The sequence below is a fragment of the Budorcas taxicolor genome, chromosome 8 (assembly GCF_023091745.1).
Source record: "Budorcas taxicolor isolate Tak-1 chromosome 8, Takin1.1, whole genome shotgun sequence".
In the NCBI taxonomy this organism is placed as follows: domain Eukaryota; kingdom Metazoa; phylum Chordata; class Mammalia; order Artiodactyla; family Bovidae; genus Budorcas; species Budorcas taxicolor.
In genome coordinates, this window is record NC_068917.1 from 85,767,145 (window position 1) to 85,792,921 (window position 25,777).

Consider the following 25,777-nt stretch of genomic DNA (forward strand, 5'->3'; position numbering starts at 1 on the left):
AACACAAAATAGCTTGGCATGTTATTCTGAAGTAAAGCAAGAAGGTGGCTTTATGCACTGAAAATATAAATAGGAGGCTTCCATTTGCTAATAATTCTAAACAAGCAGTACATTTAAATTTAGTGTTTGCTAACAAAAGATCTAAAACGGTTCACTACAAAACAACCCTGTAGATGTCCCTTTTATTAATAAAAATCCAAGTGCCAAATCTCATTACAGGGCCCATAATATATTTTTAAAATACCGATTACCAAGTTACCTAGACTTTGCAAGATTAACCATTCAATTTCAGCAAATGAGAAACATGAAATGTGCAAAAGTTCCCAGGTTAACAAGCTAGGGATGACAAGTGCTTTCAAACCTAAACATCATAGTGAGTTGTAAAACCTCAGAAAGATAGACTAAGACTGATTTCAATACAATTTTGAAAAATTTTAACTACTGTTCATCTTACCAAGATCTTCAAATATCTGTTTTCTTCCCAAGTCCCAAAGTTAGAAAGTCTTCTGAAAGTCAGTTTTCCATCTCTAGTCTTATTAGGCACACTATTTTGCAATTTTAAAATATATACCTTACTCACATCTTATACTTTCTGCTTGCTTCCGAGTTTACAGTATTGTTAAACATACTAATATACATTGTTAAAAATGATCTTATAAATAATCTATTTAAACCTTCTTTGGCTACATGTACCATGTTTTTTTTATCCCCATACAAGTGTCTTATTCAGAAAGTGCTTTCTGTGAGAACTGCTTCCAATGAATGCATTAAACTTGCAAAATCTAGCCTCCCACAATACGTAGTTTTCTACGCTGTACTAGAAGTCCCATATTTACAAAATATTTTAAACTTTACAACAAATCTATTACCATATAAAAAAGTGCAATTCTCTCTCACCCCATATTCTGGGGCAATGACATTCTTCATACATTTCTACAGAATAGCAGCCTATGATAAGCAAATAAGGTGCTTAGCTTATGCCCAAGGATCTACTTTTTAAGTATGCTGGGCAGTACTTTTGTACAGTGGAAGAGTCAGTGTTCGGGCTACTGGCGGAGTGGTGCTCCCGTCAGGTTGGCGAGCTCGATGAGAGCGAGGGCTCCGTGCAGGCGCTCCCGCTGCTCCTGGAGACGCCGCTGCGCACCACTCTTCTCGTCGTCTTCCTCGTCAGACTGGAGATACTCCAGCGGGTCCTGCTGCTCCTGATCAGCCTTCTGAACCAGCTTTCCTTTCAAGGTAGGAGTGCGCTGCTCTCGTGTTTCCCAGTACCTGTATGAAATGCATCCACATTACTTACACGTATAGGTAAGACTCTCCAATGTTCACTTTTCTAAAAAAAAAAAAAAGGTGGGGGGAGTGGAGGGGGTCTTTACTACAGTATTATTTTGTGTTTCAGTTTATAAAGTTACAAAGTGAATATGTTACATGTTTCCATGCTGCTGCTGCTGCTAAGTCGTGTCAGTCGTGTCCGACTCTGTGCGACCAGATAGACGGCAGCCCACCAGGCTCCTCTGTCCCTGGGATTCTCCAGGCAAGAACACTGGAGTGGGTTGCCATTTCCTTCTCCACATGTTTTCATAACAGAGGGGAAAACTCAAGTTCAGGAAACTGAAGGACTTGCTTAGAATGCCACAATCAACAAATAGCAGCTCAGATTCAGCTCTTGGAGTCATGTGTTTTCGTCATTAAACTGATTTCAAGATCACATGTGAAATTGCCTAGAGTAAAATATAGAAATAGAATAATCATAGAAGCCTATTTATCCTTTCCACAGAGGGAGAATGGCTTCTGATAGAGCTAATTATGAGAAAGTTTAAACCCACCAAAAAGAGCACAAATGGATTAATAAGGGTAACACATGGAGCTTACTCAAGAATTTAAGAGCACCATCTTTATTCTACTGCATGGTCAACTGATAACTCACAAGAGAAAATGCAAAGGTTCCACCTTTTTTTGAAAACCAAAGAAAGGCATATTTAAATCACAGTACCATTACCTACAAAAATGTCCATTCATGTTCATAGCAGCTTTATTTGTAACAGCCAAAACCAACATAAAGGCCCATCAAGAGGTGAATGAATAAATAATTGGAGTTACGGCCATACAACAGATTACTGCACAGCTATAAAAAGGAATGAACTTATACACTCAACAACACCATGACTCTCAAAATAATCATGGTGGTTGAAAGAAGCCAGCCAAGTACATAGTGGCCGATTCCATTTGTAAAAAACTCTAGAAAATGTGAATGAACTGCACAGAGAGAAAGCAGATGAGTGTTTTTGGGGGCTGGCAGTGGCAGGAAGATGCAGGCTTACATCAGTGGATTACAGAGGGACATGAGGAGGCTTGTGGAAGTGATGGGTATGCTCACTATCTTGATTTTGGTGATGGTTTCACATATATCTCCAGATGTCACAGCACATCAAATTATGTATTTTAAATGTGTACAATTTATTGTTTGACAATTATGCCTCAATAAAGCTGTTTTTAAAATTACATACAAAAAAAAAATACAACTACCAGATTTCAGGAAACCCAGATTACTCAAACCAGAAAACTTTTGGAAATACTCAGAAATGTAAAAAGAGAAATGCAAGAAGTTCAATATGACTTCAAGGACAACTAGAAAAGGAAAACAGCAAAATATAAGTCAGCAAGATCAGCAAGGACTAGGTAAGGGCTTTGAATGCTATAATAAAGGGTTTAGACTTCATACTGAGAACCATATTAACATTTTAGAAAGACTCCTCTGGCAGCAGCATGACATAGATTGAGAAGACTTAAGTGGCTGAATCTGAGAGTTGTTAAGGAAGTAGAATCCATAGGTTGATCACTGAGTAGATGGGAGAAAAATAAGGTAAAGACAAAGATAACTAGTTAGTTTCTGGCTTGGGCAAAATTAGATTCAATGGGGCAGTGGAGACCAGCAAAGAGGAAGAGGGAGGAAGAAAATGGTGCATTACTTGAGACAAACCCAATCTCTGCCTTTGTGGAGCTTATGATCCAGCAGGGAAGATAGTCATTGAACAAATAAATGTGTGATGGAGGTTTTGAGATAGAAAATACAATGTGTTATAAAATCATCTGTTAAGTGCACTTAACCTTGTTTGTTTGGGGGGTTACTGGGTAGGTTAGGGAAGAACTTCCTGAAGTGATGTTTAATCTGAGTAAGAAATGAAGAATGAACAGAGTGGCTAAATGAAGAGAGAAGTGAGCACAAAGGGCTAGAAACTACAGTAACAGTGCTATAGAGAGACAAGGAACCCAGGTAGCTGGAGACAGCTGTGTTCTACAGGGAGGCAGAACCACAGAACATAATTAGGGATTCTAGAGTTTATCCTCAGTGCAGAGGAGACTAGTGAAGCTAGGGATTGCACAATCAGCTGCTGCTGGTGTGTGATGACTCCTTAAATCAAAACATCCTTACAGGAATGTTTTTATACTGGTCCCTTTGTTGCCATTAAACAAATTAAACTGGATGCTTTTGGAAATTTTACTTTGGAAAAACCTCTAGTCTCTCTCTCTCTAATAACACATCACTAAATTCAATATAAAGAAAATGAAGATGGATTGTACTAATGACAAATGAAATACATAAAAAAGATTATTTTCAAATGGGGTAAATCCTTGCTTTATAAAAAACTGTGGTCTGAGCACTCAGACTAATATCATACAGTAGTCTTCTACCACACACAGATCCAAATAAAACTAACAATTCTGTGCTTTAAAGAAATAAAGTGCCATTTCAAGTTATTTTTAAAAAACGTGTACAAAAGCAACTTAAACTGAGAACTGCCTAAATCCCCAGCTTCAACCCACACACTGGGTAGTGTTCCGCTGTAGACTCCAGGGAGAGCCTTACTTTGCCAACCACTCAGCGGCAGCCTGGTTGTCCACAGCCTGGGGCTTACTGAGAGCATCTGTGGGTTCCTCTCGCTTCAGCCTGGCATAAGGGTGCTTCGGACAGTGGCGGTTTGCATGGGTGAATCTGCTTAGGCAGCCTTCAAAACACAGAAGGAAACACTTTATCAAAATCTAGATATCCAGCAGACATGGAAAACGTTTAGTTTCACTGGTATCCGAAAAAAATAAAATAAGATGATGAGAGTTATCATTCTATAACTTGAGAAAAAAAAAAAAATAACCTTAAGCTGGTATTATCAATGCCACTGAGAGGAAGGTGAAGACTGTTCTTTCACCTCCTGGTCATTGCAATGTAAATGCATTAAACCCCAATGGAAAGTAATTTATTAGCACAAGTCATAAAAATATTCAAAATCTCTGACCCAAGACTTTCGTTCTTGGCATCTGTCATAAAAAAATCCCAAAAGGTAAATAAAGCTTTAAATATGAAAACAGGCCTCTCATGTTTGTTGATAACAAGCAAATTTTAAAAGCAAATTAAATATTCAATATCTTACACTGAGGCAATCATTATGTACATGTGCTACGTTTGTAACAACTGATATTAATCAAGAAAACCACAGAGCAACAGAACAACACTGTACTGAATTTCAAATATAACTGTGTAAAAATGTACATAAGAAAAACAGATTAAGAAACTGGTAAAACAGTAAGTAAACACTGGAGAAAATGTTAAGAAATTACCAACAGTAGCAATGTTGAGCTGGTAAAATCCACCCCCCCCCCCCCGCCCGCCCCTCCTGAAAATTTAGACAATAATGTGCTTCCTTAACAGTTAAAAAGTTTAACACCAAAGTAAAAGCCTACCCTAAAGGCTGTATTTACTTGAATAGTTTTCTACTGCCTACAATTGGTTATAGATTTTAAATTGCCCTTTATAAAGATTTTCACCTAAAAAGAATACTTTACTTAAAAATCAATCATTTCCCAGCAATTGAGCCTGGATCACATATTAGCAAGGAAATATTAACTTAAGAGGTTTGATAAAATCTCTATCAAAAATTTCACTTCCTAAAAATTCAGGCAAAAGATATTTTAACCTTTAACTCACAACTGGTTATTCCAAAAACTTAACTTCTAACACCATACCGTTTTCTGAACAAACAAAAGGTTTTTCTCCGGTGTGAAGACGCTGATGGGTTTTGAGCTGTCCACTCTGAACAAAGGCTTTTCCACAGTCTGGATAGTCACACAGATAAGGTCTCTCACCTAAGTAAACAGATGTTGTTATATTTATGAGACAATAAGGTGGGGAGGGGGAAGGGGCAGGGAGAGAGAATCAACCTTTACATAAGTCATGACTGCAAACAATAATAAAACATGCTACAGCCTCTACAGAGCTGGAGATGAAGTGCTAAGGGCACACTTGGATAATATCAAGCAGGTGATCACTTGGAAGCACAATGTTTTCTTTAGCCCTTGAGCTTCTAGGTACCCAGGTTCACAATCTTTGCAGTTATCATCTCAGCTTATCCCATATTTCCCCCACATCTTAAGTCGCTAGCTCTTGCTGATTATTTAAAACGTCTCCACTGCCACCCTCCTCTGGTCAGACTGGTCACCACCCCCACCCCACCCCACCCCCACCTAGAAGGAAGCCTGGCAGGTCGCTGGTCTCTGACTCTGTATAGCACTTTTGGAGTAGATGGCACAGAGCACTTGCTTTTTCCATCCAACTACCCTCTAAAACTACCCCAAACCTTACTATTCTCCCTGAACAAGCAAAAACGGTCTGCTGACTTTTAAATGGCCCTCTAATACCTGTACTATAGCTACTGGGTTCGGGAGCAGGGTTTACCTTAACTTCCCTCCTGGAGATTCATTCCAGCCACGAGGCAGTTCCCTATCTTCTACTCCTTGAAATCCCTATCTTTCCTGCCCATTCAAATCTTCCCAATCCTGTACAGGCTCCCAGTGAAACTTCTTCTACCCCCAACCACCCCCACCTCCAAATAATTAAGCGACATATCCCCCCACTAACTTAGTATCCTATATTGTTTATGTATCATGAACTCTCCTTGTACAAAGATGAATAGCACCTTGTACTCCATTTCAATTTCTGTACACAGCACAGTGTTAGGCTAAACAAAGTGCTCAAAAAGATTGTTGTTCAATCATAATTAAACTCATTTCCTGAATAAACATTCTTTGGTCAACAATTATACATTGGTTCTTCCAATATGACTCAAAGAACAGTAATGAGTCTTCCCTAAATTTTTTATTTAGAAATGTACTAAATGAATGTAACAGTTGGACACAAGTTAATAAACATAGACTACAGTAACAGAAAAGTTTTTCTACCCTCTAAAAGCATATACTATTAGAACATAACTATAGCATGGAGATCTTGGGCTCAGGTCCCCGGTACACAGTGTAATAGGCATAGAAGTATTGGGTGACACACAATGGATCAGTGGGAGATCAGTACTGGACTCAAGCACCTTTTTATGCCACGTGATCTTGAATCTTGGCAACTGATTCCACACTGGCTACATGTACTCTATAGCTGTGAACCGCTTATTTGGGGTTATTTCAGGCTGCTGCTGCTGCTGCTGCTAAGTCACTTCAGTCCTGTCCAACTCTGTGCGACCCCATCGACGGCAGCCCACCAGGCTCCTCTGTCCCTGAGATTCTCCAGGCAAAAATACTGGAGTGGGTAGCCATTTCCTTCTCCAATGCAGGCATGCAACCCCATAGATGGCAGCCCACCAGGCTCCTCCGTCCCTGGGATTCTCCAGGCAAAAATACTGGAGTGGGTTGCCATTTCCTTCTCCATATTTCAGGCTAAGTTGATTGAAAAAAATTCTCTGAATCAGATATGCATAAAATAATAGTTTTACTGAATGGTACCTGAATTCAAAACCTCTTGGCACCTTAGTTTATAATGATTCAAAATTAAACCTTTACCCCTTTTCAGGGATTTAGCTAAGAACACTTATATTCTAGCATGTCATTGAACTATATCTTTTCAAAAACTAAAAGAAAAAAGAAACAGGTGATAACTGTAAAACAGTGGAACAAACAGGGGACTACAGGTTAAAAACACAAATTCTAGATCAGTACTGACCAAGAGAAATAGAATGAGAACCACTTCTAATGGCCACATTCACAAAGTAATAAAAAACAGGTAAAACTAACTTAACTATGTACTTTAACTGAATACATCTAAAATTTTATCATTTCAGTTTGTAATCACCATCAAAAATTATTAAGGACACTGTTTACTCTCTTTTTTTCATACTAAGTGTATTTTATACATACTGCTCATCTCAATCTGGCCTAGCCACAGTTCAAGTGCTCAAGGGCCACATCCGCTACTGTATTGGCCAGTATACTTCTAGGCTAAAGAGTATGAGGAGTTATAAGTCAGTGGTAACTGGGTGCTTTCGTGCCTTGGTTTCCTCATCTGTAAATTTTTTGATGTCATTGTTAGAAATATACGGCTCCTTCAGGGACCCACTTTCTCTGCGGCAAGAACAAGACCCTCTTTATCTTTTTGTTCTCTGTATGGCATTTTAAATGCAAGTATGACTTCTTCACACAAATAAAGATATATGATAGTCTTGGGATAGCTACCTACAATACATTTATTTCTGAAAAATTATTTCACTTTAGATCTAATAGTAACATCAAGTATCCTGATGGGACTGAGGACTCTAGACATTCTTTAAAAATTTGACAATTAGTGATTTAGGATTTGACTTACAAATCAGTTTTAACCAGTCAAACAGACAAAGGCATATCAAGTAAAATTTGGACAGATAGGATAGAACCAAATTTAGTAATAATATTCCTGTGACAGCTACGCTAATTATCATGACAACTTTAGAAATCACATGGTATCAATGTTCAGAAAACTATCCCTCCCCACCAAAAGAGAAGCTGACTACACAGTGCCCGCTTTTAAAATTTTACAATAAGGAAATGTGAGGCAACTAAAAAATTAATTTATAGGCCTAAACAGCAAATCAGTTTTCATTTAAGTATCACTTTTGGCATTCGCTAAAATTTGCTCAACTTACCTGTATGAGTCCTTTTGTGAGCCTGGAGTGATTTCTCCCGTGGAAACACCCTATTACAGATGTTACAACGGATTCTGCTGGATGAATGCTCTCCTTCATTTATTAAATCCCGTACAGTATCTGCTCTGGGTCTACCACGTCGGATTCCATCCTGTCAACAATTTGTAAAACATTAATATAATTTATTTGACTCCGCTCATTAAAATATAGTATCATAATCCAGGCATACTTTGTTTCAGTTCAGTCACTCAGTCGTGTCCGACTATTTGTGACCCCATGAATTGCAGCATGCCAGGCCTCCCTGTCCATCACCAACTCCCAGAGTTTACCTAAACTCATGTCCATCAAGTCAGTGATGCCATCCAGCCATCTCATCCTCTGTCGTCCCCCTTCTCCTGCACCCAATCCCTCCCAGCAGCAGGGTCTTTTCAAATGAGTCAACTCTTTGCATGAGGTGGCCAAGGTATTGGAGCTTCAGCTTCAGCATCAGTCCTTCCTGTGAACACCCAGGACTGATCTCCTTTAGGATGGACTGGTTGAACCTCCTTGTAGTCCAAGGGACTCTCAAGAGTCTTCTCCAACACCACAGTTCAAAAGCATCAATTCTGCGGCACTCTGCCTTCTTCACAGTCCAACTCTCACATCCATACATGTCCACTGGAAAAACCATACCTTGACTAGATGGATCTTAGTCGGCAAAGTAATGTCTCTGCTTTTGAATATTCTATCTAGGTTGCTCATAAATTTTCTTCCAAGGAGTAAGCATCTTTTAATTTCATGGCTGCAGTCACCATCTGCAGTGATTTTGGAGCCCCCCAAAATAAAGTCTGACACTATTTCCACTGTTTCCCCATCTGTTTCCCATGAAGTGATGGGACCAGATGCCATGATCTTCGTTTTCTGAATGTTGAGCTTTAAGCCAACTTTTTCACTCTCCACTTTCACTCTCATCAAGAGGCTTTTTAGTTCCTCTTCACTTTCTGCCATAAGGGTGGTGTCATCTGCATATCTGAGGTCATTGGTATTTCTCCCGGCAATCCTGATTCCAGCTTGTGCTTCTTCCAGCCCAGCGTTTCTCATGATGTACTCTGCATAGAAATTAAATAAGCAGGGTGACAACATACAGCCTTGACAGACTCCTTTTCCTGTTTGGAACCAGTGTGTTGTTCTGTGTCCACTTCTAGCTGTTGCTTCCTGACCTGAATATAGGTTTCTCAAGAGGCAGGTCAGGTGGTCTGGTATTCCCATCTCTTTCAGAGTTTTTCACAATTTATTGTGATCCACACAGTCAAAGGCTTTGGCATAGTCAATAAAGCAGAAATAGATGTTTTTTCTGGAACTCTCTTGCTTTTTCGATGATCCAGCAGATGTTGGCAATTTGATCTCTGGTTCCTCTGCCTTTTCTAAAACCAGCTTCAACATCTGGAATTTCATGGTTCATGTACTGTTGAAGCCTGGCTTGGAGAATTTTGAACATTACTTTACTAGCACGTGAGATGAGTGCAATTGTGCAGTAGTTTGAGCATTCTTTGGCAGTGCCTTTCTTTGGGATTGGAATGAAAAGCACTTTGCAGACACTGCATTTTTTACAATTGAAGGATTTGTGGCAACTCTGTGTCATCAGATAGTAGTTAGCATTTTTTAGAAATAAACTTTTTTTAAATTATTTTTTATTTTATTTTTGGCTCCTCTGGGTCTTCATTGCTGTGTGCCGGCTTTCTGCAGTTGTGGCAAGCAGAGGTTACCCTCTAGTTGCAGTGTGCGGGCTTCTCATTGTGGTAGTTTCTCTTGTCGCAGTTCCTGGGCTCTAAAGCACAGGCTCAGTAGTTGTGGCACACAGGCTTAGTTGCCCCACAGCATGTGGTATCCTCCTGGACCACGGATCAAACCCATATCCCCTGAATTGGCAGGTGGATTCTTAACCACTGGACCACCAGTGAAGCCCCATAAAGTGTTTTTTGGAAAGCAAGGAGATCAAACCAGTCAATTCTAATGGAAATCAACCCTGAATATTCACTGAATGGACTGATGCTGGAGCTGAAGCTCCAGTACTTTGGCCACTTGCTGCAAAGAGCAGATTCCTTGGAAAAGACCCTGATGCTGGGAAAGATTGAAGGCAGGAGGAGAAGTGGGGGAACAGAGGATGAGATGGTTGGATTGTCATTGTTGTCATTGACTCAATGGACATGAGTCTGAGCAGACTCTGGGAGATACTGAAGGATAGGGAAGCCTGGAGTGCTGCAGTCCATGGGGTTGCAAAGAGTCAGACATGACTTAGTGACTGAACAACAAACATTTTTTTTTAGACATAATGCTATTGCACACTAAAGAGACTATAGTATAAACATAACTTTTTATTCACTGACACCAAAAACGTTGTGTGACTTGCTTTATTGCCATATTGGCTTTTCTGCAGCTGCTGCTAAGTTGCTTCAGTCGTGTCGGACTCTGTGTGACCCCATAGATGGCAACCCACCAGGTTTCCCATCCCTTGGATTCTCCAGGCAAGAACACTGGAGTAAGTTGCCATTTCCTTCTCCAATGCATAAAAGTGAAAAGTGAAAGTGAAGTCGCTCAGTTGTGTCTGACTCTTAGCAACCCCATGGACCGCAGCCTACCAGGCTCCTCCGCCACATGGGATTTTCCAGGCAAGAGTACTGGAGTGGGGTGCCATCGCCTTCTCCATTTACTGCAGCAGTCTAGGACTAAACCCACAGAATCTCAAAGGTGTGCCTGTAAATAACCATTTAATACCTTTCTTCAGTGACATCAGTGAAATGGCAGAGTAGGTAGTTTCACTCTCCCAAATCACTGAAAAATCAAGCAAAAACTGTCAAAATCAGCTTTGTCACAACTCCAGAAAATAATCAGAATTTTCCAGCAACTCAGCCAACAATAACTCAAGAAACTGGCAATGTAGAACTGTAGGAAAGTTGTGTAGCACATTTAACAGCTCCTTGCCCCACCCTCTCCTCACAGTGGTCTTTGAAGATAGTTGTCTTCATTCTCAGTGTAGGATCCCAGTCCCTGGTCCAAGAGAGAAGACTTTATATTCTGAAAGAATTGTGTTTGTCTGTTTTCCCTAGCCTGGGGGCTACCTGAAGCTCTGACTAACTTAGAACTTTCTCTGGGCAGAAAAGTGGCTACATGGAGGGCATCTCTCAAAAACCTTGTAAGGCCAATAGCAACTTACTGCCACCTGGGGAAAAAGATTTCAACTAAAGCACACAGACACACCAAAAGCCTAGGAGGAAAAGCTGGGGAGAGAATTTCTTTGGTAAATTAGGGCATTGAAAAGTGCCCACATATCCTAAAGGGAGGAATTTAGGAAGCCACATACTTACCCAGCACAGGAATCATACTCAGAAAAGATCTGAAAAGAAGCAAAGCTTTCACTTCTGACTGATTTTTAGGCTCAGCACAAGCACGAAATGAAGGTTAAAACAGAATTGTAAACAGTCTGGCTAAGTATATAAGGAGAGCTACAGCACAGAACCATTCTGCAAAGTTAAAGGGTTTTACTTTTTAACTCTTTGTCTTTCTCCTCCCCCAACCCCTGCCGCCCCACCCCCCCGTTTGGTTCCAAGCACTCAAGAAAATCTCAAAATATGAGCTGATCTTAAGCTAAAGAAACGGACTTCAGAGAACAAATGCAACAAAGACTTTACAAAAATAGTTTAGAAAAGTCACCAAACAACTACAGCCACAGAACACAACTAAAACAAACTCTGAGGAGAGAGAATTTGATTTCCAGAGCTACTACTTCATAATATTCAAAACACCCAGTTTTCAACAATATACCACAAAGCATGCAAAGAAAAAAAAAATATGACCCATGCATAAGAGTTAATTTTTCCTACAAGGAAGCAGACCTTGGGCTTACTAGACAAAGAAGTTAAATAAACTGTCTTAAATACGCTGAAAAAGGTCATAAAAACCACGGACAAAGAACAAAAGAAAACCAGGAGAACTCAGTTTCAACAAACAGAGAATGTCAATAAAGAAACAAATTATGTTTAAAATATAGAAATTCTAGAACTAAAAAATGCAACAACCGAAATGAAAAAAATTCACTCCAGAGTCTTAATGGCAGATTTGAACTGGCAGGAGGAAAGAACCAGCAAATTTAAAAATAAGTCAAATATTTTTAATCCAGTCTGAGGAACAGACAAAGAATGAACAGGGCCTAAGGCACCAGTAAGATATCAAGTGTCTTATGGGCCCATTTGGGCTGCTAAAACAAAATACTACACACTGGGTAACTTATAAATAACAGAAATTTATTTCTCACAGTTCTCGTGGTTGTAAAGTCCAAGATTAAGGTGCCGGCATGGTCAGCGGAGGGACTACTTCCTGGTTAACAGCCAGTGCCTTCTTGGTGAGAGCTCACATGGTAGAAGCGGGCAAGAGAGCTCTCCAGGGCTTCTCCTCTATGACCTAACCACCTCCCAAAGGCCCCATCTCCTAACACCATCATTTTGGGGGTCAGGATCTCAACACACAAATCTAGGGGGACACCTTAGCATTAAGCTTATCAACACACGCACAATCAGAGATCCAGAGGCAAGAGAAAATAGGGCAGAAAGAATATTTAAAGAAATAATGGCTGCAAACTTCCCAAAGTTGATAAGACACAAGTCTAAACCCCCAAGGTCAATCAACTTCTATAATAAACACAAAGAGAGATGCAAAGGGAGATATAATCAAACAATCAAAAGACAAAGACTCTGGAAGCAGTTTTTGTCAGTTTTTATTATGCCTACAAACAGCTGATTTCTCAGGAGAAATTGTACAAATCAGTGGGATGCTATGTTTAAAGTGCTGAAAGGAAAAAAAAAAATCAAACAATAATCTTATATTCAACAAAACTATTGTTAAAAAATGAAGACATTAAGCATTCTGAGATAAACGCTAAGAGTTCATTGCTAGCAGATCTGCCCTACAATAAATCTGAAGGGAGTTAATTCTTCAGGCAAAAATGAAAGGACACTAGACAATAACTCAAAACCATACAAAGAAATAAACACCAGGTAACTACCTAAGCTAGAAGTATTGTACTTTGGGCTTATAACGTCTCTCTTCTGTCCTATATAAAAGGCAAACGACAGTGTATTAAAAAAGATAATAAATCTTTGTTACTATGAACACAATATAAGGTGTAATTGTGGCAACAATAACAAAAATGCAGAGAAACAGAAATATATGGAAGCAGAACTTTTGTATACTATTGGAACTAAGGTGATATTATTAATTGAAAATAGATTTTTTTCACATTTTTAAGAAGTTAAGCAAAATTCCCAGGGTCATCACTAAAAAGGAGAAAGGAATGAAAAGAATACCAGAAAAGGAAACAAGAAAGGAAATGATAAACCACAAAAAACTCAAACACAAAAAGAGGCAGTAATGGAGGAATTCATAAACACAATAGGTATAAGACATATAGAAAACAAAAGGGGAGTAGTTCTTTCTTATAAGTAATCACTTTAAATGTAAATCGATTAAATTCTATAAATAAAAAGCACAGATTGGCAGAATGGATTTTTTTTTTAATGAGCCAACTATATGCTATCAACAAGAAACTCACCTTAGAGCCAAAAACATAAAAAGGTTAAAAGTGAAAGGATGAAAAAGAGAACAGTTATAAACACATGCATACCTAACAACACAGCTCCAATGATGTATGAAGCAAAAACTGGCAGAACTGAAAATAGAATGGGATAGTTCAAAAATAACTGGAGATTTTCACTTTCAATTAATGGATAGGACAACTAGACAGGTCAACAAGATATAGAAGACTTGAACAACACTATAAACCAACTACACCTAACAGACATACGCAGAACATTTCACACAAAAACAGAAAAATACCCATTTTTTTCTCAAGTGCACATGCAGCATTTCCCAAGACAGACCATACGTTGCGCCCAAAGCAAGTATCAGTAAATTTTAAAAGATTGAAATCATCCAAAGCATCTTCTCTGACACACATGGAATGAAACTATAAACCAGTAACAGAAAGAAAACTGGAAAGCACATAAAATATGTGGTAATTAAACACTCTTAAATAGCCAATGGGTCAAAGAAGAGATCATATACACAGGTTCAATGCAATCCATATTAAAATCCCAAAGGTCTTTGCAGAAATGGAAAAAGCAACCCTCTACTCATGGAACTGCAAGAGGCTCCAAGTAGGCAAAACAATATTTTAAAAGAACAAAGCAGGAGGACTCACACAAAACCTATTGCAAAGCAATGGAAATTAAGACAGTGTGGTACTGGTGTAAGGGTAGACATAGGCCAATGAAATGAAATTGAGAGGCAAGAAATAAAGCTTTATTCTATGGCCAACTGATTTTCAACAAGGGTGCCAAGAACACTCAATGGGGAAAGAACAGCTCTTCAACGAACAGTTCTTAGATAACTGGATTTCTTCCTGCAAAAGAGTGAAGTACCTCACACAATATATCAGAAATTAACTCAAAACGCATCACACCAAAATGTGAGAGCTGAAACTTTAAAACTCTTACAAAAAAAAAAGGGGGAGAGGGATAAACATTCATGACCTCAGATTTGGGCAGTGGATTCTCAGACGTGGCACCAATAGCATAAGCAACCAAAGAATACACAAACTGGACTTAAAATTAAAAACATTTGCATGTCAAAAGACATTATCAAGAAAGTGAAAAGACAACCTAGAGAATGGAATACAATACGTTGCAAATCTTTTATCTGATAGGTTTCAGTATCTAGAATATATAAAGAACTTTTGCAGCACAACAGAAAGAAAACTCAAATAAAAAAAGGGCAAAGGACTTGAATAGACATTTCTCCAAAGCAGTTATATTGATACATATGGCCAGCAAGGTCTTGGAAATACAAATCAAAACCGCAGTTGAGGTTAATTATACCTCAGTAAAGCCTGAAGAGAAAAAAAATTAATTAAAAAAATCACAGTGAAATATTATTTCACATCAACTCAATCATACTAAAAAAAAAAAAACAAACCAGGAACATAAGTAGGAAATAAGGTGATTTTTGGTATGAATGTGGAGAAACTGGAAACTTCTGCTGGTGGGAATGTAAAGTGGTTCAGCCATTATGGAAGAGATTGACAGTGTGATACACTATCACATATGTACATATACACATACAATGGAATGTTATTCAGTCATAGAAACAGTCATACATGCTACATGGTGGATGACCCTCAGAAAACAGTATACTAAATAAAAGAAGTCGGACACAGAAGGCCCACATGTTGTATGATCCATGTTATAAGATGTCCAGACAGAAAACTGTTGGTGTTTTCCAGAGACTGCGTATAGAGGGGGAAAGGGAGTGGCTAAATACTGAATAAGCAACTTTCTTTGAACCTTGATATAGGTGGTAGTTTCACAACCTTGTGAATTACTGTCAGTGAATTACAATTTAAGATGGTCAATTTTATGTTATGTAAATGTCAGCTCAATTAAAAAAAAAAAAACTAAAGAGCTCAGAACATACTATGGCCTTTAGTTAATAATGTATCAATTTGGTTCACTAATTACAATGAATGTGAGACTTCCTTAGGGGTCCAGTGGCTGAGATTCTGCACTCCCAATGCAGGGGGGCCCAGATTTGATCCCTGGATTGGAGAAGGAAATGGCAACCCACTCCAGTGTTCTCGCCTGGAGAATCCCAGGGACAGGGGAGCCTGGTGGGCTGCCGTCTATGGGGTTGCACAGAGTCGGACACGACTGAAGCGACCTAGCAGCAGCAGCAGCAGGGAATAAGATGCCACAGGCCACAAATGAGACCTGGTGTAGCAAAATAAATAAAAATATATTAAGCACAACATGTATCAAAATGGTGTAAGATATTGGCAATACAGGAGACTGGGTACACGCTTTATGGGACCTCCCTGTACTGTCTTAACATTTCTAGGTATCTAAAACTAACCAACAATAAGCATTTACTTGAAAAAAAAAAAAAGCTTTCTTCCCAGGTAAGTTACATTTTTACATGTACAAGTTATATATAAAAAATAACACCTACATCCAAACTGAAGATGTTTTTACTGCTTTCCATATAAAAACCTAAAGTCTTCCCAAAGCTTAAAAACATCACCTGAAACCTTGATAATAAGCAAGATTCCCTTCAGTCAATGTTCACCTTGAAAGAAAAGTATAATCTCAATATGGATGAGTATCTTATAGGATAAATCATGTCTTATAGGATAAATTCATAGATATTAAAACCTATTTTCCCAACAGCTTAGAGATGGAAGCAACCTAAATGCCCACTGACAAATGAATGGACAAAGGAAATGTGATATTTTCTTATTATTCAGCCTTAAAAAAGGCAATTCTGTCATATGCTACAACGTGGATGAACATTAAGGACATTATTCCAAGTGAAATAAGTCACAAAAAGATAAATACTACATGATTCCACTTATATGAAGTATCTAAAGAGTTTCAAAACCCTTAAAATAGAAGCAGAATGGTGGTTGTCAGGATCCAGAATGGAGAAAATGGGAGCTGGATGGGTAGTTTCAGTTTCACAAGATAAAAAAGTTCTTGAGTTCTATTATGACACTGTTCATATAGTCAATACTTTAAAATGGTTAAGTTGGTAAATTTTTTGTTTTTTCCTTTTTGCCACAAAATTGAGAAAAGAAAAAGGGAATATAAGAAAGCACTGTGGCAGATTATTAACATTGTTAAAATATTCACTGCCCCTCCCTCCTGTCAGCCCCATGGAGGCCAACTTGGCCATATGGCTTTGCTTTGACCAATAAAACATGAATGGAAATTACATGTGTGACCTCTGAGCAAAAGGTTTACAAGCCATCACAAGGTTCTACCATCTCTCTTTCTGCTCCACCTTAAGACTCACATGTCCCAGGTAGGGAACAGTCCCTTCTAGGTCCCAGAATGAACAGGATAAAAGAGCACCCTCACAGGATGCATAATACAAGCTTTGCATAGGCTGAGTTTGAGATTTTGAGGTTGTATTCTGCAGCATGGTTTAGCCTAAGCTAACTGACTCAGGTACATTGTTAATATATAATTTGTTGATGGGATAAAGATCTCATCCATTCTCCACAATAACTGTATAAATTGTTGCTGGTTATGGTATCATGGGGCTTCCCTGATAGCTCAGCTGGTAAAGAATCTGCCTGCAATGTGGGAGACCTGGGTTCAGTCCCTGGGTTGGGAAGACTCCCTGGAGAAGGGAATGGCTACCCACTCCAGAATTCTGGCCTGGAGAATTCCATGGACTGTAGTCCATGGGGTCTCAAAGAGTCAGACATGACTGACCAACCTTCACTTCACTTCATGGTATCATAAGTAATTGTTTTAAATATTGTTTTAAGTGAAAAATAAACACACCATCTATGATCCATTAAAAATCACAGGTGATTGGTTCTGTTAAGAAAGAAATGGACATGAAATAAGGTTAATTCAAAACTTTAGTGATTCAGCTCTGCCACAGCAAAAAGGATCATTTCCCTACTATTTTTTAAATACATAAAATATACTATTCACTGTATTACAATTTGAAATAACTGATTTAGTATCAAATAACTAAACTATTTAATATCAAAATGTTAAGATTACCCATTATTATTTTGTTTCTGGTTAAAAAAAAATTAACAAGCATGTTTCACAGTGGGGGAACATTTTTTGTTTAAGTTAACTATTTGGCTGCTTCCCAGTAACTCTAAGATCTTGTCTCAGCTATAAACCACATGTTCATTTTCCAAATGAGAAATAGAGCTGAAAAATGCAACATAAACCAACATCTCAGTGATATGCAGGTAAAGCTTCACTAAGTGTATTCTTTTAGCTAAGAAAATTAAGCAAGGCAAGTAATCATCTGATACCCTAAGTAAATGGAAAAAAAAGCATATTTTAACCATATATACAAAAATGTCACTCTAAGAAAACACTTTTCATTTCAGCCTTAGCAATTAAAAACAAAAGCATGTTTCTATGTACATTTTGACAATAATGAAATGTTAACTCATCAGTGACTAAGTATACTTGTAGTTTAAGAGACAAACCTTGTCAAGACTGCTTGATGATCTGCAAAAATAATAATAATAAAGAATTAGAAACTCTAACATATCTTATTGGTGCTGCTGCTGCTGCTGCTAAGTCACTTCAGTCGTGTCTGACTCTGTGTGACCCGACAGATGGCAGCCCAACAGGCTCCGCTGTCCCTAGGATTCTCCAAGCAAGAACACTGGAGTGGGTTGCCATTTCCTTCTCTAATGCATGAAAGTGAAAAGTGAAAGTGAAGTCGCTCAGTAGCATCCGACTCCTAGCGACCCCATGGACTGCAGCCCATCAGGCTCCTCCGTCCATGGGATTTTCCAGGCAAGTGTACTGGAGTGGGGTGCCACTGCCTTCTCCGAAAAATGTTTGCATATCTCAGCAATTTTAATTTTTAAAACAATCCCAATACCACCAGAAGGTAGTGATTTAAAAATGTTTTCTAAAATATGTCACGATAAATGTTTTATTTTCAAACATCAATAACTTTAAAAAGTTATTTAATAAAGTTTGAGTTATTTCTCAAGACACTTAGAATAATATACACATTTACCTAGGCTTTAGAAAAAGTTATATTCAAACGATGTTCACATGATTACTAAAAAAACTAAAAGTTCTTGACACATTTTTACAAAGCAAAATTCGAATAAAGTATACAAACAACCTGGAAGGAAAAGAAAAACAGTTTTTGGTGAAAGAGGTGTACACCTTCTTTTTATGAGAAAATGTAAATAGATCTTATTTCCCTTTTCCAATTCAGATTTGATCCAAATTTCCTGTGGCTCACATATCTGCTTCCTAACGCTATCCGTTACTTTGACTTATCTTGACAACCTTACAAGTCTTAATTTGTATCTATCTATTGTGGAAAATTCTGAAAGAACGGGAATACCAGACCACCTGACCTGCCTCTTGAGAAACCTATATGCAGATCAGGAAGCAACAGTTAGAACTGGACATGGAACAACAGACTGGTTCCAAATAGGAAAAGGAGTCTGTCAAGGTTGTATATTGTCACCCTGCTTATTTAACTTATATGCAGAGTCCATCATGAGAAACACTGGGCTGGCAGAAGCACAAGCTGGAATCAAGATTGCTGGGAAAAATATCAATAACCTCAGAAATGCAGATAACACCACCCTTATGGCAGAAAGTGAAGAGGAACTAAAAAGCCTCTTGATGAGAGTGAAAGTGGAGAGTGAAAAAGTTGGCTTAAAGCTCAACATTCAGAAAACGAAGATCATGGCATCTGGTCCCATCACTTCATGGGAAATAGATGGGGAAACAGTGGAAACAGTGTCAGACTTTATTTTGGGGGGCTCCAAAATCACTGCAGATGGTGACTGCAGCCATGAAATTAAAAGACGCTTACTCCTTGGAAGGAAAGTTATGACCTACCTAGATAGCATATTAAAAAGCAGAGACATCGCCAACAAAGGTCCGTCTAGTCAAGGCTATGGTTTTTCCAGTGGACATGTATGGATGTGAGAGTTGGACTGTGAAGAAAGCTGAGTGCAGAAGAATTGATGGTTTTGAACTGTGGTGTTGGAGAAGACTCTTGAGAGTCCTTTGGACTGCAAGGAGATCCAACCAATCTATCCTAAAGGAGATCAGTCCTGGGTGTTCACTGGAAGGACTGATGCTGAAGCTCCAATACTTTGGCCACCTCATGCGAAGAGTTGACTCACTGGAAAAGACTCTGATGCTGGGAGGGATTGGGGGCAGGAGAAGAAGGGGACGACAGAGGATGAGATGGCTGGATGGCATCACTGACTCTATGGACATGAGTTTGGGTAAACTCCGAGAGTTGGTGATGGACAGCGAGGCCTGGTGTGCTGCGATTCATGAGGTCGCACAGTTGGGACACAACTGAGCGACTGAACTGAACTGACTGACTGACTGCATGAATTTTCACAAAGCACCTCAATTGAGATACCATTCTGAATAGTGTATTTTATAAGTCTACTTGCATCTTCTTTTTTGGGGAGGTGCACTGGGTGTTCGTTGCTGCATGCAGGCTTTGTCTAGTTGCAGTGCATGGGCTTTTTATTACACTGGTTTCTCCTGTTGCAGAGCACAGGCTCTTGTAGAGGATGCAGGCTTCAGTGTTGTGGTGCATGGGCTTAGTTTCCCTGCTGCATGTGGAATCTTCCTGGACTAGGGATTGATCCCATGTTTCCTGCACTGGCAGGCGAGTTCTTAACCACTGGACCACCAAGAAAGTCCATTTTTCCTTTTCCTTTTTTGGACAAGCCATCCAGCATACAGGATCTTAGCTCCCCTACCAGGAGTTGACCAGGGATCAAACCCATGCTCCCTACAGTGGAAGCACAGAGTCCTAACCACTGGACTACCAGGAAATTTCCTACTTGAATCTTAATATTAAAGGAAAAAAAAAAAAACCCTAAAATCAATTCACAGAAGCAGTATCATGTAGGGATTAAGAGTAAGAGCTCTGAAAGGTTCCAATCAGTTCTGCTGTTTATCATACGATGTTAACTCAACTTTGGCGACTTCTCTAATTCCTTTTTCATCAGATAAACAAGGTAAATGGATTAAAAAATTCAGAAGTCTGGTGGTTTGCTCTACAAGGCAATGAATAATAAATAGTGGCTACTGTGTTGATGAAACATGTTAATACGATGTTATGTTTAAATACGGTGGTGATCAAAACTACTGGCTACTACAAGACTATGGGCTACTACAAGGCTAAGTACAGTCTAGATGTTTAAAATGATCTGTGATAGAAAGGTGAAACAGGATAGGTAGCTGGCAGGTCTTGAAGGGTAAATCTGAGGATGTGCAGAGAAGTCAAACTACACAGGTCCCACAGTGGAAAAATAACTTCATGAATGCAATGTGAGTAAAGGGCACAAGCTATCGAGGCTTGGAATATCCTTTGGCAGAGGAATATTAGACCTGCTCCCTACCCTCCCAGAATTCTAAAACCTGGGGAGAGACAGTGCTAATATATAACTGTATCCCAAAAGTGCTAAACAATCTTGTGATGAGGGGCCAAAATAAGCTGGCAGAAGATGGATATTTTCCTCACAGGCAGGGGAGGCAAAAATTGGGCAGCAACAAACAAAAAAGCAAGGACTGAGATGCTGAAGGGAGATACCTCCCTTCCCAGCAGTGATAACAAATAGTGAATGAATACAAACGTTCTCAAACCCATAGCCATTATTGCCTCTTACCCAAATACTGAGAGAAGGGGGCAGGGGGAGGGGGCCAGAGGGAAGCATGCTATTGGCACCAACTATATCTCAGACTTGTCTTCCATCTTCCCAAAAGGTAAGCAGATTCAGCCACTATGATTCACTCATGCATGTGGAGATAAAAGAACTATGAGTACTTTAGAAAAGCAAAACAGAAGAATTAGACTAAAACTAAAGAATGTACTGATCATAAATCAAACTAGGTAACTTCCTTAAAACAAAGTATATTCCAGACCTTCCCCCAGCAGGATGGAGACGCTAAATGAATGAATTTTTTGGAGCTGTATTTGGATTCTTCACTGATAAAAGGATCAACTTGTCTAACAATTTATGAAACAGTTACAGTATGAAGGACTGTGAGGAGGGAAAAAAGTAACATGTATAAGAGCTTTTTACATGCTTTTCATTAACTTGTACTATATTTTACCTCTGATAAATAGACAAAGTAAAAATGAATTTCAAACTCATGCATTATTAAGAACTTTTTAAAAAAGATTTATGTGAAGATAAAACTGTTTGGGGCCAAAAATCCAAACCAAACAAACAAAAAAACTCCATACCTATAGAATTTCATTTATCTATGATAACATCAACCTCCTTGGATAATCCAAAATTAGATTCAGTTATAATCAGGAATAAAATAATAGATGCAAAATCTTCTACAAGTAAATTATGCATATATGTCTTTATGTTGCTTAACTATATAACCTACTATTTTTTTTTCAAGTGCTAAACATCTAAATATATTAATATGGAAAAATACCTAGGATACCCAGCCAGCTTATTAAGGGCTATTTAGAAACAGCACACTGTGATCGCTCACTTCACAAATTCAGCACTAATATAAATATTTCTACTACTTCTTTCAAATTTTTACTGAAGTATAGCTTTAAGAGTTGAAGTGTGTCAAGACATATAGCTGTATAATTACAGTTCTTTAATAACAATGCAATTAGTAACAAAGTGTACCAATTTCCTCAGGGCTCAACAAAGAGTTTCAATATCTTTGCTACTGTGTGTAAAATGATGACCAACTTGTTTCAATTTATACAGTATTTGCCAATATAGATGTACTTATCCACAAGGTGATTCATCTTTAACAAACTGCTTATCTTATATAGCCACTTAACTAATAGAACTTGAATGCTAAACTTGTATCAGCACTACTCATTACACAAGTACTTTTCTGTTATTGTTTAGTAGCTAACTCGTGTCCGACTCTACTGTGACCCCATGGACTGAACCCCCCAGGCTCCGCTGTTCATGGGATTTCCCAGGCAACAATACTGGAGTGTATTGCCATCTCCTCCAGGGGGTCTTCCTCCCAGGGATGGAACCGGCGACTCCTGCGTTAGCAGACGGATTCTTTACCACTGAGCCACCATGGAAGCCCTGCTTCAGAACTTGGAGCCACAAAAACGCGTCTATCCTATCAGCATGCCTGCTACCTAGCTGTGTACCTTGGGGAGCTCCCTTCACCAATACCTCTAAGTATGAATTGCCTGATCCGTAAATTGTAGGCTTGAATCCTTCCCGGCTCTAAAACAGACTGAGTCTCCAAGCAATCTGAAGTCGGTGACAACAGCGTCCGATTCCACTCTGTGCTCTCAGAACCTAGCAAAGTCGTACTCTTACTTAGTACAACTGGGAGCTGAGTAAGATTCCCCTGAGTCCCTTCTTGTTCTTCGGCCGTCTCTGCAAGGCATCTTTAGCAGGGTCGTGGTGTCTGCAGTGATGAAGCAGAAACGGCGCAACCTCTTCCTTCCTGCACCCAGAGGAATAGTTGAAGGCCTGCAGCCCCTTCTCGCCCTCTCCCGCCAGAGAGGACTCAGCGGTGGGCCGAACGGCTGACAAAGCCGGCTGACCATTCCGGTCTGTGACCCCCAGGCCGCGTTCCCGCCCACTGCACCTGCTGGCCAGCGGCTTCTGTTCCGCTGGGCCTCCCCAATCGCCTGCCGAAGTCACATGACTGAAGTCCAGTCCCGCCCCCGAGTCAGGGGGCCAGATTTTTGGCGCGCGGCAGTGACGTCAGCGTCCTGTCACCCGCCACCGCCCGCCCACGCCGCAGCCAAAGAGACCTCGCGTTTTTAACTCGGCTCCGCCCCGCCCGCCGAGTCCGCGGGCGCTGCCGGCCCCGCTGCGCCGTTAACGGGCCTCGACTGCCCCCGCGCCCCGCCCGCCCGCGCCACTTACCTTGAGGTGGCCGCTGTCAGGGCTGCTCGCTTCCTCCTCGTCTTCACCTCCCGAGGCGGCGGCGGCCGAGACGGTGGGCGGCGGCGCGCCCCGTCCGCGAAGCCCCAGGTGCTCGGCGGTGGCGGCGGCGGCAGGCAAGGCAGCTGAGGCTGCGCCCCCGGAGGCTCCGGGGCTGAGCGTCACGTTGTGCGCGTTCTCGCCCCAGCGCCACGGGTACACCATGAAGTCGCTGAAGCCAGGGCTGGTGGGGATGAGCGGTGGCGGCGGCTCTGGCTCCCCTCCGCCGCCGCATGTGGGCTTGATCGGGGTCGTCCTGATGACCGACACCAGCACCCGCTTCGGGGAGTCCTGGCAGAAGATGACGGGCGGCGGCTGAGGGGCGTTGTCCGCCATCTGCGCCTCCACACCCCGGATCATTGCCTGGCCCGGATCCGCAGCTCCCGCGGCCGTGGGCCGCACTCCCCGAGCCCGGGTCTGGTCCTTGCTCCGCTCGCCGGCGCTGCTCCGAGTTGCTGGCTCTCAGTCTTGCCGGCTCTCAGTCCCGCCGGCTCATGGCAGGCGGACGTTTCCTGGAACTCTCCTGCGCTGCGGCCAGTGAAGGAACAGAACGGCTCGGCCGCACCAGACGGTCAGGGCTGGACCCCCAACCCTTGGGTCAAACCCGCTCTCCGCTGTTTGTACTCTCCAATGCAGGCTGCAGCTGCGGGAAGCAGGGACGGCTTGCCTTTGCGATGACAGGGAAGCTGGACGCGCGGCGCCGAGCCCCCGAAAATAACAACCTGCCGCCGCGGTCCCTACTCCTATTTTTCCCGCGTTACATTTCGCGCCTGGGCGGAACCAATCACCGCAAGGCCCCTGCCCGCTGGCCGCAGCGGCGAGTGACAGGACGCGCGAGCCAATGGCCGGGCCTGGACTTCTTTCTAGCCAGACCGGGGCGGAGCCGGACCTGCGCGCGGGTCCTTTCTGCCATGCTATTGGCCGCCGCTCTTGTATTTTTTTTTCTTCCAGAGGAGCCAACAGCGTTCGAAACTCCAGGGGAGCGCGCGACGTCGGCACTCACCCAGACACACCCTCCGGGAGCCCCGCCCCTGCTGTCCCTCTGCGCGGGTTGTCGAGGTTGGCGACGAGTGGGGGTGACGGGCAGGGGCAAGCGACAAGAGGGTTGCTGATTGGAGAGGTATCGGTGACGGGGCGGGCTAGGGGCGGTCGTTGGCCGGCGGGGGCTTGCGTCTGCCCACCCCACCCGCCTGTGGCTGTTGGGCTGTAGTTCCCGCGCGGCTGCGAATTTAAAGGGCTGGGGCCCGCGCCGCCCTCCCGGTCCTTAGCTCCCGCCACCCGCTCAAGAAGGACCGAGGCCTTCCTACTGTAGTTTCTAGTAGACACCAAGAAGTGTGTAGTTTCTTAATGATTCCCGTCTGCCCAGCTGTTGGACTCGCTGTGAGTGGACCCAATCCGCGCCCCTGACTCGCCCCGAGACTGAGGTGGGCATCAGTCCTAGCCTTTGCCTCCTCGGGCGTCGGTTTCCCATCAGTGCTAAGTAGGATAGTTAAGGAAGTCATCTCTGAGTTCCCTGTGTGCTGCTCGCGCCTCGGAGAGACACGAACGCAGGCGAGTGTCCATTCTCACACTCGGGACGGATGCCCCAAAGACACCAGAGGACTCCCCGCCCTCCTGCCGCGGATCCAAACCCAGTCTAGGGCCGCCCCTTCATCCCCCATCTGGAAGGGTGTGGAGCTGTGGATGCCCCGGAGGGTTCCGGTCATTCCAGACCCCACTCGGCACCCAAGGGATCTTGATTGACAGGAATCAAAAGTCGACAGTCAACATCCGCCCCCACCCCACCCCTGTCAGGAGCAGTTTGGTGCTCAGAAAGGGATGGGGCAAAATGGAATGTCCAGCCTCGTATTCACTAGAACGTGAAAGAAGTGACTGTCTTGTTTTGTTCTTTGCTGTATTGCCAGGGCCAAGCCTGACTTGTTTTAGACTTTCAATAAATATTTGTTGAATAAATGATTCCCTTGTAGCTCAGTCGGTAAAGAATCTGCCTACAGTGCAGGAGACCCGGGTTCGATCCCTGGGTTGGGAAGATCCCCTGGAGAAGGAAATGGCAACCCACTCCAGTATCCTTGCCTGGAAAATCTCATGGACAGAGGAGCCTGGTGTCTGCAGTCCATGGGGTCGCAAAGAGTCAGGCACGACTGAGCGACTAACACTAATTAGAACAGGCCTGCATAATAGATAGCTGAGTATTCTCTCCCTCTCTGCCCCCCACCCCCAATACACACACAGACATCTGTCCCATAAGTGTTTAAAAACAAGTACAACTTTTATAAACAACTTCTAAGATAACATTTTAAAGTGATTTTTAAAAAAAGAT

General features: G+C 41.5%; 1 protein-coding gene across 1 annotated transcript; it reads right to left on the reverse strand.

Moving 5' to 3' along the window:
• Positions 1–1,046: 1,046 nt before the first annotated feature.
• ZNF367 (zinc finger protein 367) lies at positions 1,047–23,817 on the reverse strand. Its single transcript, XM_052645412.1, has 5 exons — positions 23,401–23,817; positions 7,950–8,100; positions 5,017–5,136; positions 3,866–4,004; positions 1,047–1,269 (listed from the first exon to the last, which is right to left on the reverse strand). The coding sequence occupies exons 1-5, from the start codon at positions 23,815–23,817 to the stop codon at positions 1,047–1,049; spliced, it is 1,050 nt and encodes a 349-aa protein (XP_052501372.1).
• Between the last annotated feature and the right edge of the window lie 1,960 nt (positions 23,818–25,777).

Bases quoted from the DNA above. Each gene is read 5' to 3' on its own strand.
- ZNF367 (XM_052645412.1), bottom strand. From the start codon at position 23,817: ATGATCCGGGGTGTGGAGGCGCAGATGGCGGACAACGCCCCTCAGCCG. The intron at 5,137-7,949 runs GTAAGTTGAGCA...CTGTTTACTTAG, and splicing joins TCACAAAAGGACTCATACAG to GTGAGAGACCTTATCTGTGT. The intron at 1,270-3,865 runs GTAAGGCTCTCC...CATTTCATACAG, and splicing joins GCCGCTGAGTGGTTGGCAAA to GTACTGGGAAACACGAGAGC.